This window comes from Sminthopsis crassicaudata, chromosome 4 (genome assembly GCF_048593235.1).
Source record: "Sminthopsis crassicaudata isolate SCR6 chromosome 4, ASM4859323v1, whole genome shotgun sequence".
Lineage (NCBI taxonomy): Eukaryota > Metazoa > Chordata > Mammalia > Dasyuromorphia > Dasyuridae > Sminthopsis > Sminthopsis crassicaudata.
The window spans coordinates 170,883,583-170,899,563 of NC_133620.1; the positions used below are offsets into that span (position 1 = coordinate 170,883,583).

At 31.4% G+C, this 15,981-nt stretch overlaps 1 protein-coding gene across 13 annotated transcripts in view; it reads left to right on the forward strand.

The window, feature by feature from the left end:
- The window catches only part of PTPRK (protein tyrosine phosphatase receptor type K), a 742,018-nt gene that overhangs the window by 281,240 nt on the left and 444,797 nt on the right, over positions 1–15,981 (forward strand). For all 13 annotated transcript variants that reach the window (XR_012489194.1, XR_012489195.1, XM_074309869.1 and 10 more), the window contains exon 3: positions 10,408–10,679. Coding sequence is in view for 11 of the 13 variants with exons in the window: in XM_074309869.1 (XP_074165970.1) it covers positions 10,408–10,679 (272 nt within the window). In the remaining 2 variants the exon portion in view is untranslated. The remainder of the gene's footprint in view (positions 1–10,407; positions 10,680–15,981) is intronic.

Sequence of the window (15,981 nt, forward strand, 5' to 3'; positions counted from 1 at the left end):
ATCGGGGATCTATGGATAGGCTTAGGAGTTGCTTTTGGAGGGAGTACAAAATACATAGGATAATAAAGAAAACCAAAGATTAGTAAAATAAAGTGGTTTTCTTTATTATTCTATGTATTCTATTTAGTGCATTTAAAAACATTATTCTGAAAGGAGTACAAAGGCTTCACCAGATTGCCCAGAAAGTCCTGACACAGGAAAAAGTCAACATTTACTCTAGGACACTCAATAGATTTAATAGGAAGAGGGAGATAATTTCCCTTCACTTTCTTCCTATATTTTTTAATTGAGATGATTATTTGGTTATTTCTTTGATTAACCTTTCAGAGTGTACCCTGTAGTAGTAGAATGGTAGAATTTTTATTCAATATTAATAACAGCAATAATATTCCTATGAAATTATTAAGGAATAAATAATATAAATAGAATATTACTTGTATGTATTGAGGTAACACAAATACAGTGGCTTGAATGTTCTCTTCCCTCATTCTTTTACTGCCTTTTTCTTTATTGCTCATTTTATAAAAATTTACTATACTTTACAATGGCTTAAAAACCCCACGGTTTTTGATCTATTCCTAAGGTTGTTTGTGAAGGACCTGAAAATCCATTATGTTTTGTATTAGGTTGTTATTATACATATAATTGATATTTCTTTGTAGCTTACATTTTTCATTAATTTATCCATTCACCAACCAAGTATTTTTCCAGAACAATTAAGGTACCCAATAAGTGATTATGGTGGGACCCAACGTATGATTTTGGAAAAGATAAGACCTAAAACTTTCCTTTAGAAAATTTTAAATATTCTTTAATTTAATTAATAGGTACCAGTTAATGAAATGTGTTAAAAAAATACAAACATAGTATAATTGAATTCATTATTTAATAACAATCGTATGCAAAGCACCATTCTGGATGCTTCTATTAGGATACAAAGTTTAGATAATCCATGATTTCTGCTTCTGTGGAATTTAGTTTATATTATATATAGCACAGAATAGTAAAATAAAAAAAATTCACAAATATATATAAAAATATTCAGGCAATGAATATGGAAAAAGAGGAGGAAATATTAATGCTAACTTTTGTCTTTGAAATATTTTCAATTTTAAGAAAAAAAAAAGATTGTATCATTTAAGAGTGGTGGTGAATTCATGAAGGCAATGGAATGGAATGGTGTAATTCACAGGAGCTGTTTTCAAGGCACAAAACTGAAGAATTGCAGTATGTATACAGAAAATATCCAAGTAATCCAGTTTAGCTGGAGTATAGTTTTATTTTGAAGGGATTAGTAGGAGGTGACACTGGAAAGGAAGGATGATCTCAGATTGCAGAGAATTTTGAATATCAAGCCAAAATGAGTAGTATAGAGGAGAAAAATATCAGAGAATAATATGGATTAAAATTTCATAAAATTCAGACATGTGGACCAGTTCAGTTCATTTTTACAAACATGTCAGCCCTGGCAATGCAAGACTAAAATGAGATACTGTCCTTCATCTCAAAAGTTTGTAGTCTTACTTGAGGGTTTAGTGAAGATAAAACAAATGCAGAGGTAATTCTAAGTCATAGTAAAGTAAATGCTTAGGGGGGATCCAAGGAAAGAACTGAATGATTCATGAAAAGACTGATCCTTTGAATTTGGAGAGAATTTTGTGAGAATTCATAGAAGTCAGACTAAAAAATGATTTGAGAAAGAATGTAAAGATTTTCAGAATAAGAGGGTTGTGGTCAAAGGTTCAGAGGCAGGAAATGTTATATCATTGAGGAATAAAGGGAATGGTTCATTTGAAGATTTTGAAATGGCAATATTGGATAAAATTGACAAGTTAGAGTAAGGTGGGAGCTTTAAATCTTGACTAAATAATTATTTACTAAGCCTAGGGAAACAATTAATATATTTTGAAGATAGTGAGACAGATGTGAGTTGAAGAAAGAGAATGCAGAAGTCTTGAGGTGAGGACAGCTTTATATTCCTTGTACTTAGTAGCTTCTTAATATTGAATTGAATTGAGGCAAGGCAGCTGTTACTGTAGTAAGATCCATAATCATTGAAAAGGAAAGAAATAATCATTTAAGTATTTGCTATGTGCCAGACACTTTACAATACAAATTTTATCTCATTTGCTTCTCATAATAACTCAGAAAGATAGGTGATACTATTATCTCTTTTTATAGATGAAGAAACTGAGGCAAGCAAAGCTTAAGTGAGTTGTCCAAATTTACATAGATTGTAACTATCTAAGGCCAGATTTAAGCTTAAATCTTCCTCACTTGTGATTCAGTACTCTACTGCACTATTTGGTTGTTTGACAGGATAGATCCAAGATCTTACAAAGTGGAATTTGGCATTGTCATTAGTAGAGAGGAATTAAAGAAGACTGAGTTTTTGAATTTGGGTGACTAGAAGTATGGTAGTGTCATAAGTATTCATCAAAGAGTGATTATGGTGTAGTAATAGGAATATTTTATTGTGTATGGCCTCAGCTAGTGGGGTTGAATCCCAGATTTCATGCTACTTTTTTTTTTTTTTTTTTTAATCTGGAGAAAGTCACTTCCTCTCAATTTCCTCCCTTGTAAAACTGGGGATAAGAGGAGACAGTGGTTTAAATAAAATACACAGACTTTTCTAAATCTGTGTTTAATGGCCCTATGATAAGGTTCTAGGTCACTGGAGTTGGTAGAGAAACCCTGAAATACTGATAAAATTATTTGCTGAGATAAGGAGGAAAGGGTACTAAAGAGAATCAGTTCAACCTTCCATCTTCTGTGGAGGTTGTAGATTGCTACCCTTTGCTGTGTTCAGTCAGAAATCCAAGTTGTGTCAAACCACCAAGGTTAAATTTCCCCTATAAATCTGTCCACGGCCCACATCATCTTTGTCGAAACCCTTTTGCATTAGCTTGTGGCGGCATTTTGCCTCATTGTTTTTCTCCTCATGTTTTTCCAATGCCTCATGGTATCTTTCCTCTCATTCCCCACCCCACTTCCCACGCCTCACTGTTTCATGGCATCTTTCTTCTTTCCTCCATTGATTTAGTCTACTATTCAATGGTATACTCATAGCTCATATTATATTTCTTTAATAGATTCTTTTAAATTCCTATCCTTGGTAACCCTATTTTTCTTCCAATTTTATTTCATATTTACTATTCCTGGTGTCTATTGTATCTCTTCATCTTGTTTGTAACTTCTTCTCTTACCTTCTGCCAAAGAGAATGGCCATTGTAAATTCTTCTTGTGATTCAATCACATAAATCACATTTGGGGTACCTGAACCCCAAATGCATCATCTATACAGTATCAAAATTAAGGGAAAAAAAAGATAGATTCTGAAAATCAATTTGTGCATGCAACTTTGTTCTAATGATAACACTGCTACTCCTATGCCCCAAGGAGATCAAATGAAGAGGAAAAAGACTCATTTATGCTTGAATATTTTTAACAGCTCTTTTTGTGGCGGAAAAGAATTGGAAATTATCAGGATGCCCATCAGTTGGAGAATAGTTGAACAAGATGTGTGTGTGTGTGTGTGTGTGTGTGTGAGAGAGAGAGAGAGAGAGAGAGAGAGAGAGAGAGAGAGAGAGAGAGAGAGAGAGAAACAAAGAAACAGAGACAGAGACAGACAGACATGAAGGGGATGATTTCCAGAAACTTGGGAAAATTTGTATGAACTAATGCAGAGTAAAGTGATCAAAACCACAAGAATCAGTTTAAATAGTAACAGCAGTATTATGAAGACAACTTCAAAAGACTCTGATGAATACAACTACTTTCCCAAAGGATACCATAAAATTCCATAGAACTCAAAATGAAATGTACTACCAGCCTCTTGATACATTTAAATTATTTTTTTTGAGGGGGGGTTGTAAGGGTGGTGGTATGTGCCTGATGAGAAATTTGTTTTTCTTGACTATACATGTTTATAACAGATTTTTTTTTTTTTTTGGGGGGGGGGTAGGTAGGAGAAAGAGAATCTAGATCTGAAAATAAAATGTAAGATGTAAGTGGAATGTAATGAGTTCAGTTTTTGTCATTACTCAGTTTATGGTAATGGTTCACTGGAAATCCAGGTGGAGACATAATAGTAATGGTTAGAAATGTTTGATTAAAGCTTATGAGAGGTCAGTGGTGAAGACAGGGATTTTAGAGTCATAATAATAACTCATACTTATGTAACATGTGAAACTTCAGAAAGCTCTTCAATAGTTTAGTGAGGTAATGAAAAAATGAAAAAATATTATTAAACCTATTTCATAATTGAGGAAACTGAGACTAGAACCAAGTGACTTGTATATTTGTAAAATGAATCAGTCTGAAATAAGAGTTGAATGTCTCCTAACTTCATCTTCTGATTTTCTTTCCTAAGTTTTATTGGTGACTTAAAAAGAAAAAGCAGTGATTTTCTGATATATCCAGGTAACCTCAGTGAATCTTTCCCCTATAATGGAGGGGGAAATAGTAAATAAAACTAACAGAAGACAGCATCGGATAGCATATGTATTATTTCATTTCCATCATCACCAAATTCTAAGAATGTATTTTTTTCATCATTCTCTAGGACTAAGATTTGACCTTGTGTTAATTTCTATTAAGCTGTCTTTTAATGTTTATTTCATTTATGTAATTGTGGTCATTTTATCTGCTGCTCTGCTTTTTTTCCTCTGTGCTCTATGTAAATTTATATACATCTTCCCAAGGGTTTCTCCCCTTAAATTTATTATATTTGATAAGGTAGAAATACATGCATTAATACAGCACTTGTATAACTATTTCTTAAATTATGGACACACCCCATGTTTTCATGTTTTTTATACTATAGAAAAAGTGTTATAAATATTTAGTATAACATGGGGCTTTTCTCTCTTTGTTTGCTTTCCTTGAAGTACATATTCAGGGGTAGTATATCTAAGTCAAAAGGAATGAATAGGTTATTGACTTTCCTTCTATAATTCAAAATCATTTTTCAGAAGAGTTGGATGGATTCACAGCTCTTTCAATAATTCAACAATTAATGTCCCATTGTTTTTTCACATTAACTCTTTCCATCTTTTTTTCTATGATTCTCTGAGTTTTTCTACCAACTACACCAGGTTGCCTCTGCTTAGAGGTGATAATTGAGACCATGAGAGGATAAATAAGAGAGTGTAAAGAGAAACAGAAAGAAGTTTGTATGAGGACAATCATAGAGAAGTTTGTATGAGGAAAAGTATTTAGAAGAAGAAAAAAATTAGAGTGACTAGAGGACAGTGTCAAATGTAATTAAGAGGTCAAAGAAAATGAGGGCTGGAAAAAGCCCACTGAATTTGATGACATGGAAGTTATTAATGATTTTGGGAAGAGTCTAAATAGAAGATAAGAAGAGAAAGCATTACTAAGGTTAAACAGTGAATGGTTAGTGTGGAAGTAGAGATAGTGCTTTAGACTTTAATTTATTTTTTTTCATTCTTATATTACTTCATGATACTATACATTAATCATCACCTTTAGGGTTAATTAAATTAATTCTAAATTTCTTTGAAGAGTAAATTGAGGAGAAATACTCAAGAAAGTTTTTATTACATAGCATTAATATTATGATTAGTATTATGATACCTTAGATGTCTTCAAAACTCTTGTGCTTATTATTATTATTATCTTTTTTCTTTGACCATTCTTTATAATATGACCTACTTTCTCTCTATTTAAAAAAATTTTTTTTAAAATACCTAGCTTTTTATAGTAGGCTCTTGATTATCAATACATTGTTGATTTGTGGGATAACATAAAAAAATCAACAAAAACTATTATTATTTAAGCATAGGTTTTTAGTAATGGAGATTCTTGCATTTCTCAGTGATAATTCAAAAATTTGGGTAGCCTATTTTAGTGGTAAAGAATCCTCTTCTACATTATTTAATATTTCATGGAAGGATTATTTTTAATTTGACATAGGAATTTAGTTAGGGTTTGAATTCTGCCTAAAAACTTATGGTTGGTCAAGTCTCATAACTTCTTTCTATCCAGGGTTCCTTACTTTTAAAATTAAAAATAAAAATATTTATGATTTACCTATCACAGGTTTATTGTAGGGATTAAATGAAGTAATTATGCACAGTGTTTTGAAAACTTAAATGAACTACATTATTTTTTACTTCACTGTATATCCATACAAGTTTACTGTGTTACGAGAAGGAAAAACTTTAATTAGATGTTCGTTAATTAGATGTTCAGAAGTAGAAATAGGTAATGAAGAATGTAATGTATTCCTAATTGGGCTTCTTACCACAAGTTGCATTCTTCTCACTGAACTGTTTTTTCACACCACTGAAAGTGATATTTTTAAAGCACAGGCAAGACCATATTACTCTCCTGTTTTAGAAGATCTAATTTTTCTGTTTTGCATTTAGAATTTAATAAAAACTAATGTTTTTGAAATTCAAAGTTCTTGCAAATCTGCCTCCAGCCCATCTTTTTCAAAACATAACTCTGGTCTTCCATGGTCATCCATGTAGGCCTGTTTCCTATTCCATGTTTATAATATTAATTTCTATTCATTTTGCATATACTTCCTCTTACCTCTCATTAGAATCCTTAGTCCACAACAAAATCCTTTTAAAGTGATACTTCCTTAATAAGGCCTTTCCTGTGTCTTTTCCCTAAGCCACCTCCAAATTACTTTATTTTGACTTCATATATGTTTCACCTTCATATCAAGAATGTTAAATCTTAAAAAGCAAGAGCTACTGCTTGACTTTTGTTTTTCTAACCCTGTCTTAGTAACCTCAGACAGAGCTCTACAAAGTACTTGGCAAAGAATTGTGTTTAGTGATTAATTGATTATTGTTCAGTTTTCTCTCAGTGGTACTAGGGGAACAAGAAGCTTAAATGAGGTTAAATTTTAAGTAGGAGGGGAGAAACAAGCATCTGTTGAATACCTACAGTGTGCTGAGCACTGGGTTAAATGATTTTCAAATGTTATTTAATTTGATCCTCATGAAAACCCTTATAAGTAGGTGCTAATGCTATTTATCTTTTGTAGTTGAAGAAATTGAAGTAAACAAAAGTTAAGTGATTTGTCAGGTCACATAGATAGTAAATATCTGAAGGTGTATTTAAATATGTCTTCTGAACTCTGTCCAGCTTTCTATCCACTAAAGTTCTTAAAAAGTCTGTTATAGAGTCACTTCATGTGGGGGAAATCAGACTCAGAAGGCAGAGATTTTATGTTCCTTTTTCTTATTTCTTGTTCTAAAATGATGCAATAACTACAGATTATCTCCATAAGTCACCTAGAAGATCCAATTGCAGCAATTTGATAGAACTTTGCAAAGGAATCAGTGAAGTAATAATTTTCTAGAGAAGATTACTAATTACTTTAATTATTTAATATTGAGTTTGATTGAAATGTTAATATTTAAATGGGAAATTCGCTTGTTTTTCCCCTTAAAATCAAAGTCAAGCAACAGAAATATATTAGAATTTCTTAACATATCAGTAATTGAAACTTACCCAAGAATGGTGGAAATTTTAAGATAATGAATACAAAAAGGGTAATAATTTATCCAGTGTTCATTTCAGCAATAAAGCATAGGTAACAGCTAGAGCTAATTCAATACTCCTTCAAGTATCAATTGCAATGACCACTAGTGTCTAATTGTGAATTGATTAGGAAGCTATAATTATTGGAGGCTTTTAAAACTAATTTAAAAAGCCTACTTCCATCTTTTCCTTTTTTAATGAAAATCTATCAGTGATGGAATTGGCCATATTCCAAGGACATCTTGTTAAATTGTGTATGGTGATCACAATGGTTGTTTCTCTAAGGATAACCAAGTAGAGCAAAATCCCATTTCTGTGGAATGGGTCATGAACAAAGTCATTTAATTAAAAAAACCCAACCCAACCCCAAATCCCATATTTCTCTTTTGGTAGAATGAGCCAGGAACCAAAGGAATTCCAATTGTCCTAGCCCCCAAATAAAAACAAAGCAAAAAACCTAAATAAACCCACCTGTCATAAAATGAGAATGTTACATGGCATGGCATGGATTTGAAAATAATAGACTGGAAGGATTTATGAATGAATTTTTTAATCATATGCTACATCAAGACAGTTTTCTAAAATACTGTATAATGTGAGTTGAGGTGTGTTTTTTTATGTGTGTTTAAATTGATTTTTCACTCATTTTGTGTGTTAAATAACAGATTTGGAGCTGTAGATAAGTTGCTGGACAAATAAACTTGTGTAGAGCAAACTGATTGTATAGCACTTTAAGAAATCATTGATATTATTTTGTAGCCTCTATTTTTTCAGTCAATTAACAAACATTTGTAACTCACTTATTATGCTCGAGTTATTATTAAATGACCTCTGTGTTGCCATGTCATCACATTTTCTCTAGTACATTAAAAAAACAACATGCCCCTTCAAAAAAAAAGCCCCTCCTCATTAATATGGTCTGTGTTTCATAAGGGGTGTTTCTTGATTTAATATATAGTTTGAAATTTTAAAAAGCATTTGAGTGTTGTTTTTATTGAGCAATAACTTAACACTCAACAATCTGTTTTACAATATCAAAACTATGTTTTAAAAAGACATTGCATTCAACTTCCTTAGAAAAGATATTGGCTGCCAATGACCTCATAGCAAAAAAAAAAAATGATTATTTTGAAAACATAAACAGTTAATTTATTACATGCAATAAAAAGTAAAAACATAGGTTACAAACTTTTAACTGAACCCTGTGGAGCTTTATTTGTAATAACAGACTTAAAAGTAATAGGATGTGACAATTTTGTCCAAATTATTCAGTTGTATTAAATAAATAATTTTGATTATATTAAGTTTTCATAGAAAGAAAATTAATGCAGACAAGATTAGAAGGGAAGCAATAAACTGGGAAAACATTTTTACATTTAAGACTTCTGATAAAGGCCCCAATTCTAAAATACATAGAGAATTGACTCATTTATAAGAATTCAAGCCATTCTCCGATTGATAAATATTTAAAGGATATGAACAATTTTCAGATGAACTTAAAACCATTTCTAGTCATATGAAAAGATGCTCTAAATCACTATTGATCAGAGAAATGCAAATTAAGACAGTTCTGAGATACCACTATATACCTCTCAGATTGGCTAAGATGATAGGAAAAGATAATAATGAATGCTGGAGGGGATGTGGGAAAACTGGGATATTAATACATTGTTGGTGGAATTATGAATGGATCTAGCCATTCTAGAGAATAATTTGAAGCTATGCTCAAAAAGTTATCAAACTATCCATATCCTCTGATCCAGCAGTATTTCTACTGGGCTTAAGAAATCTTAAAGGAGGGAAAGGAATCCACACATGCAAAAATGTTTGTGGCAGCACTTTTTGTAATGGCAAGAAACTGGAAAAGAGTGGATGCCCATCAGTTGGAGAATGGCTGAATAAATTATGGTATATGAATGTTATGAAATATTATCATTCTATAAGAAACAATCCACAAGATAATTTCAGAGAGTCTTGGAGAGACTTTTATGATCTGAAGCAAAGTGAAATGATCGCAACCAGGAGATCATTGTACACAGAAACAATAAGGTTATGTGATGATCAATTCTGATGGACTTGCCTCTTCAACAATGAGATGATTCAAACCATTTCCAATGACCTTATGATGAAGAGAGCCATCGGCAACCAGAGAGAGGAGTGTAAGAACTGAGTGTGGTTCACAATATAGCATTTTCACTCTTTTTGTTGTTGTTTGCTTTGCATTTTATTTTCTTCCTCATTTCTTTTTTCCTATTTAGTTTGATTTTTCATGTGCAACAAGATAATTGTATAAATATGTATGCATATATTGGATTTAATGTATTTCTACCATGTTTAGCGTATATTGGATTACTTGCCATCTAGGGGAGGGGGTGGGGGAAGAAGAGGGAAAATTGCAACACAAAGTTTTGCAAGGGTTAATGTTGAAAAATTATTCATGCATATGTTTTGAAAATAAAAAGCTTTAATAACAAAAAAAAATAAGCATGCAAAACTTTAAAATCCTGGAAAAAATTATCAATTGTAATAATTGTTTAATCATCTGAGATCATCCTTGCTCAATTTGAATGAAGTAGGGGTTTGAGTATTTATTTAAAATAATAATTTTTCATAAATTTAATTATGATTTGTTATGATAATGAATATTTTTACCATCAAGGTATACATTGAATCTGTATACATATGTTTATGTATTGTGTGTATGAAATCATATTTCTTATAAAACATCAACTTAAATTGTACGTAATCTATACACTGGGAGGCTCCCTTTTAGAGGACTGAGTTTTAATAATTAAATATCTGTAGAATCTTTAACTTTCCTCAAATTCCTTTTGATTTTCTTTTTTTTCCGCTTACTTTTGTTTTTATTGTATGTCTTTTCAGGATCCTACATGGTGGTAGATTCCTCCAATCATGACCCTGGAGAAAAAGCCAGACTTCAACTTCCCACAATGAAGGAGAATGATACACATTGTATTGATTTCAGCTATCTGTTATATAGCCAGAAAAGGATGAATCCTGGCACTTTAAACATATTAGTTAGGGTGAATAAAGGACCTCTGGCTAATCCCATTTGGAATGTGACTGGTTTCACTGGTAAAGATTGGCTTCGGGCTGAGCTGGCAGTGAGCACCTTTTGGCCCAATGAATATCAGGTAAAAAACCTGTGATTTCTGTTATTGTTGTTGTTTTTAATATCCTTTATTAGTATTAATGAATCTCTTTTGTGACTAGAATGATTGAAATAAAATCTTTTTGGATGTTAATTCTTAGTTCTACTAAATTATTAAATAAGTGGCTAGATCTCTCAGAAAAAATGAGATTAAATCCAAACTCATGCTAGGACAAAATTCAGCTTTATATGTATTTGTTCTAGTAATCACTGATCTGTAAGGGCCATTAAGGGATGGGGAAGGGAATAAGCAGATTCATAGCACCCACTAGGTATCAGAAACTGCATTAAGTGCTTACAGAAAATTATCTTACTTGATCCTTACAATAACCCTGTGAGGAAGGCAGTGTTATTATCTCTATCTTAATAATATTTTAATTGTATGTTTTATTTGTAATTTTATATAAATTTATATTTTATGAGGAGGAAATGGAGGGAAGCATCAGTTAAGTGACTTACCTAAGATCACACAGTGTCTGAGATTGGATTTGAACTCACATCTTCCTTATTCCAACAATGAAGAGTGTTTCATTTGTACCACTTAGTTGCCATATGATTTTCTTTCCTTTCTAGTAGAAATCTGTTCCTCCCTCCCTCCCTCCCTTCCTTCCCTCCTTCCTCCCTCCCTCCCTCCCTTCCTTCCCTCCTTCCTCCCTCTCTCCCTCCCTCCCTCTCTTCCTCCCTTCCTCTCTTCCTCTCTTCCTCCCTTCCTCTCTTCCTCCCTTCTTTCCCTCCCTTCTTCCCTTCTTTCCCTCCCTCTCCTTTTTCCTTCTTTGCTTTCTCCTTTCCTTTTTTTCCTCTTTTTATCCTTTCCCTCTTTCCTTCCATAAATATCTCATTTCAAATGGTGCCAGAAACATTTACTATCTTGGTGACCTTGGACAAATCACATAAATTCTCTTTGCTTCAGTTTCCTCAATTGTAAAATGAGGGTAAAAGCAGCACCCACTTTTTATGGTTCTTGTGAAGATCAAATGAGATAATATTTATAAAGTCCTTGGCATACTAATAGCACTTAATAATTGCCATATTAATATTTATTTTCTTTATTTTCCTGCTAACAATTCCTTTTAATCAAATTTGGAAATAAAACCTATTTATATATTGACTGCTTCTTTTCTGGTGGCTGTAAAATTGTACTACATAGTTGATATATTACGTTTTACCTTATAATTTTTTGGCTACTTAAAAAAATATTATGATATTGTTGACTCAGTCTTTTGAGGTAAAAATCATATTTTTAGGGCCACATTTGTGTAATCTAATTGTTTTTTTTATCTTGCTAATTATCAGACCACTCTGAAAGTTGTAGTTTTCTCATTTTTAATAGCCTGACTCATCTTGGATGCAAAAATTAAGTTCTGGTCTAGGATTAAATCCATTACTTCTTTACTGGGCAGTGAGGTTGTTACCAAATGAGCCACAAAGATATAACTCTCAAATCTATTAGTGGAAACCTAATCTGCTGTTTTCATTAACTGGGAGCACATCATTAATCAGTACAATGATGCATGATAAAAACTACAGGGGTGGCCAGAAATTGGTGTGAAATAATAGTTGATTTTTTTTTTTCTCTGAGAAATAAACCATAAGCTCTTGCCACCTAATTTGTTTTTTTATGATTTTTCTTCGGAAAAATAACAAATACATGAAGGGTAAAGTCTATTACATCCCACTCCCTGTTTACCCATCATCTTTTTTCTTTTTAAAGACATTTTGTTTTTATCCAACTTTCATGTCTTCAATGAATATTTTTGCCACAAAAAGGGTTGGTAGAATTCAAAATAGAGATTCTCTCTAACTTTAGCTCTGGGGAAGATTGGGCATGATTTGAACCAGAGAGTTTTAATTCATCAAAGTACTACGGCAAGACAGATTTTTCCAAAAAATGAGGATTTTAGATAAAATCTTTCTAGTGGAATCTTATCTGAAATGGAAGAATTTGAGGATAGGTGTGTTATATATATATAGTAAACCCATAACTTGTTTTTATTAAACATTATAAAGAACAATAATAATGTGTTACTTATACAGCTGGATGACATAATCCCTATTTTCCACTAAACTTGACATTTAAATTTCTCCCCTCTCCCCCTGCCTTTGTTTCTCTTAAACCAGTTAGCCAATCAAAATAAATAAATAAAAACAGTAAAAAAAAAAAAAATAAAAACTTGAAATAAATCAAGAAAGTGTTTACATTGGGATTTTTGACTTTAGTAGTAATTTCTGAAATTATATTTTCATCTAATTGATTTCTTTTTTTATAATAAAATGTATGTTGTTGCTGAATTTTGTTATCATGATCTATTCTTGTTTTCTTATTTCCTTACTGAACCCTGCCTGGCAAAAAGAAAAAACAACAGCAAAAAAACAAACAAAAAAACCAAAAAAACAAAACAAGTGAACAAAAACTTTGTTACAGAGACCTTCAATGTTGTATTTTAGAATTTCCCTATCTCTATGAATTGGGGAAAGATGAGAAGGCTATTGTTACATCTTATTAGTATTTATTTAGTGCTTTAATGTTGTAAGACTGTTTATATATGTATTATCTCAATTGATATTAACAACAAACCTGGGGTTGGTGCTATTATAATCTTTATTTTACAAATTAAAAACTAAAGCAGAGAAAGGCCAAGTGACTTGTCCATGATCACAGAGCTAAATGCTGATGGCTGAATTGATGTCAGTTCTTTCTGATACTTAACTACAGATTATGCTGGACCATCTAGCAGCCTTAGAGCTTAGTAGATAGCTTTTAGAGTTCAACTCCCTTTTAGTAGTCTGTACTTTTATATTATTATAAATCATTTTAAGTATTGTTCTACATTGTTTTCCTGGTTTTGATTATTTGTCTCTGCATTATTTTAAGTCTGCTGATAATTCTCTGAATGGATTTCTCTTACTTATCATTTCTCACAATGTAGTATTATTCAACTAATTCATGTATTAAGATTTTTTGTTGTTGTTGTTTTTATCACTCTTCTATCAGTAGATAATACTTTATTTTTATTCTTTGCTTCCAAAAAGAGGGCTACTATCAATACCTTTGAAAGATATTAGAGTATTGTTTCTTCTTTGGTTATCTAACTAAGAGTGTTAACACTTGGTACAGTTCAGTTATTTTTCTTGAATCACATCCAATTGAAATACATAATGGTTGAACTACCTTATACCTCTACCTATAGAGAATCACCTTTTTTTCTTCTCATCTTTACTACTTTGCAGGAAGTATGATGAAATTTTAGAATTGTTTTAATGTGCATTTACCTTTTCATTGATTTGGAACAAGTTTTCATGTGATCATTTATAATTTTCAGTTATTTTTAGAACAGTTCATATCCTTTGTCCAGTTAACTATAAGGCAGGTTTTGTTTGTTTGTTTGTTTTATAATTTTAATTTTATGTAGCCAACTTAAAAAAAATCTTTTATTATTTTTCTCTATCCCTTGTTTGGCTAGGAATAGCACTTTAGATATAACTGTAAACAGACTAAGCAAAATAGATCTAATTAAAAGAGATAAAGAAGGAAACTACATTTTGTTAGTACCATATAAAGATATTCACTAAATGGTAAAGCTTCCAAATTCTTAGAGAAGTTATTTGAGTTGCAAGAAGAAATAGCAAAACTAGTGGGTTATATCTATCTCCCTCTCTTATAACTAGAGAAATTTAACCATAAAGTAAACAAGAAAGAAGTTAAGAAGGTGAATAGATTATTAGAAAAGTTAGAGTCTCCAAGGTAAACCTTTGGAGAAAAGTGAATGGGTATAAAAAAGAATATATCTTTTTCTCAATGGTACATGGCACCTATACAAAATTTGACCATGTTTTAAGTGATAAAATCTCACAATTAAATGCATGAAGGCAGAAATATTAAATTCATCTTTTTGAGATCATAATGCAATAAAATTATAAAGAACTGTGGACAAATAGACCACAAATTAATTGGAAATTAAATGATCTAATCTCAAAGATTGAGTGGATCAAACAACAAACCATAGAAACAATCTATTAATTTCATCTAAGAGAATAATAATAATGAGACAATATACAAACTTTATGTGAAAATAGCCAAAGCAATTATTAGGAGAAATTTTATCTCTCTAGATGCTTATATGAGTAAAATAAAAGAGAGAGGATCTAGAAAAAGAACAAATTAAAAGCCACCAATTAAATACCAAATTAGAAATTCTGAAAATCAAAGGGATGATTAATAAAAATTTAAAGTAAGAAAACTATTGAACTAATAAATATATCACTTTAAAGTATTTGATCACAGTATGAAATTTTTTTTCATGGTATGACCTTTAGAATTCACTTTTGTGTCCATTTGCAGTTTATTGTGCTGTGTAGTTATGTATGAGGTTGTCTTCCAGGTTTCTTATCAGTTCTGTTCAATTAATTGCTTTATATTCTATATTTTGGATTTTGGTGTTTTTCTGCTGCCACTTCATCTACATGTATATTAAAATGTTCCTCTTATCTGTTTTTTTTTTTGTTGTTGTTGTTGTTGTTGATGCCAACAAGGTTGCAAAACTCTAAAGCTATTTTAGTGGTTTTCTTAAACTCTGGAATACTGTTATGATTTGCTTATGTCAATGCTCTGGTGTCTATTAGTGACCATGATTTGGATTTATTATGAAAAATGTATACTTTAAAACTTTGTTTGCATTGACTGATATAGTCTTGTCCTCAGACAAATATCATAAACATAAGACTAAAAAAAAAAAAACAAACAAAAAACCAACAGTAACTTCATGATGTTTATCAAAACTATCACAGTCAGTATCCTGTTAGTTTTGTTTTTTTTTTTTTTAACTAGTTTAATTTCAGAAAGCAAAAGCAGTAATACAGATTTTTATTTTTTGGGGGGGACGATTTTTTTTCATCATCATCTTGTCAGTCACCTCGAAAATATGGAGATTAAAACATCAGCAAGTTAAGACAAACTAGTGATGACTTTGGGGTAGTTCAAAATTTGTGTTGGTCCAGAGGGAGGGGGGAATAAATAATTCAAAGGAAAATAGATGAGATGATGCTTGTTTGCATTACAATCCATTTGGATTCAGTTGGAGCAACCTGCCTTGCTGAATTAGTGTATTTTGATTCTTTAGCTTACTGTACCATTGCATCAATTATTTAGCATATATTTGATTTACTTGTCTCCCTATATCAAGAAAGGAAAAGGGAAATGTCTTACTGGTTTGAGAGTCCCAGCAAAGCTCAATCACATCATTCTGAGCCATTTAAAGCCTTCTAACATTGCCTTGGCATCTAATAAT